Source organism: Cynoglossus semilaevis, chromosome Z (assembly GCF_000523025.1).
Source record: "Cynoglossus semilaevis isolate Cse_v1.0 chromosome Z, Cse_v1.0, whole genome shotgun sequence".
Lineage (NCBI taxonomy): Eukaryota > Metazoa > Chordata > Actinopteri > Pleuronectiformes > Cynoglossidae > Cynoglossus > Cynoglossus semilaevis.
In genome coordinates this window covers 13636409-13637166 of record NC_024328.1, presented here as the reverse complement: position 1 = coordinate 13637166, position 758 = coordinate 13636409, and the positions used below count along the sequence as shown (strand labels likewise).

Genomic DNA, 758 nt, shown 5'->3' with positions numbered 1-758 from the left:
TGGTCAGGTAAGGCTTTGAAGATGTCACAGCAATTGATGGGATTGTCTGCAATGATCTTCTTCTTCTTGGCAGCAGTCTCCAGCTGCTTCACCTCATGTTGGGTGTTGACCTCCCCACTCTGTCCCTCTGTGATGTAGAGCTCAGTGTAGATGTTGTTAAGGAGGGTTCTACTTCCTGGATCATCTGCTCCTTCAGTCACATGTTCACATCTCTGGCTCAGAAAGAGCTTATGTATTTCTACAACCTTCTGCAGACCAATGTCCACTTAAAGACAAGAAGAAAAGTCAGACTGAAGAAGAAAAACGAGACTGAAGATCTGATCTATATTTCCCACAACAAAAGTCTGCAGTGAAAAAACTGAATATTGTTCTGCTTAATTTCTGTCAACAAAACGCAGAATAAAGATCTGGCTCTGAGTTTGTCCTGACCTCTTAAAACCCCAATGAATTATGGGAAAGCCTTGGTATTTTAAAGCAGACACAGATCAGTTTCAATGGTTTCTCCTCAGTAACACAGGATCATTCAGTGTTGAACACATCCTGTTATTTATCTGATTGACAAAATATTTTTGAGAAGAAGTGGAAAAGAACCCTGACAGGAAACTGTAAATATCAGTGGCTGGACAGAACCATTCAAAGAACTAAAGAACATTGATCCATAAACTCATCTAGCTTAAGAATGTAGTAAAGACCTAGGTGAACAAGCTCCTCTAACAAACCCAGACATGGAGAACCACCTGCTTTTTATCAGCAGTGTC

General features: G+C 40.6%; 1 protein-coding gene across 1 annotated transcript in view; it reads right to left on the bottom strand.

Annotated features, from left to right (window-relative positions):
- The window catches only part of LOC107990239 (NACHT, LRR and PYD domains-containing protein 12-like), a 9617-nt gene that overhangs the window by 8537 nt on the left and 322 nt on the right, over positions 1–758 (bottom strand). Inside the window, exon 2 of the mRNA XM_025053425.1 lies at positions 29–265. Within this exon, the coding sequence (XP_024909193.1) occupies positions 29–265 (237 nt within the window). The remainder of the gene's footprint in view (positions 1–28; positions 266–758) is intronic.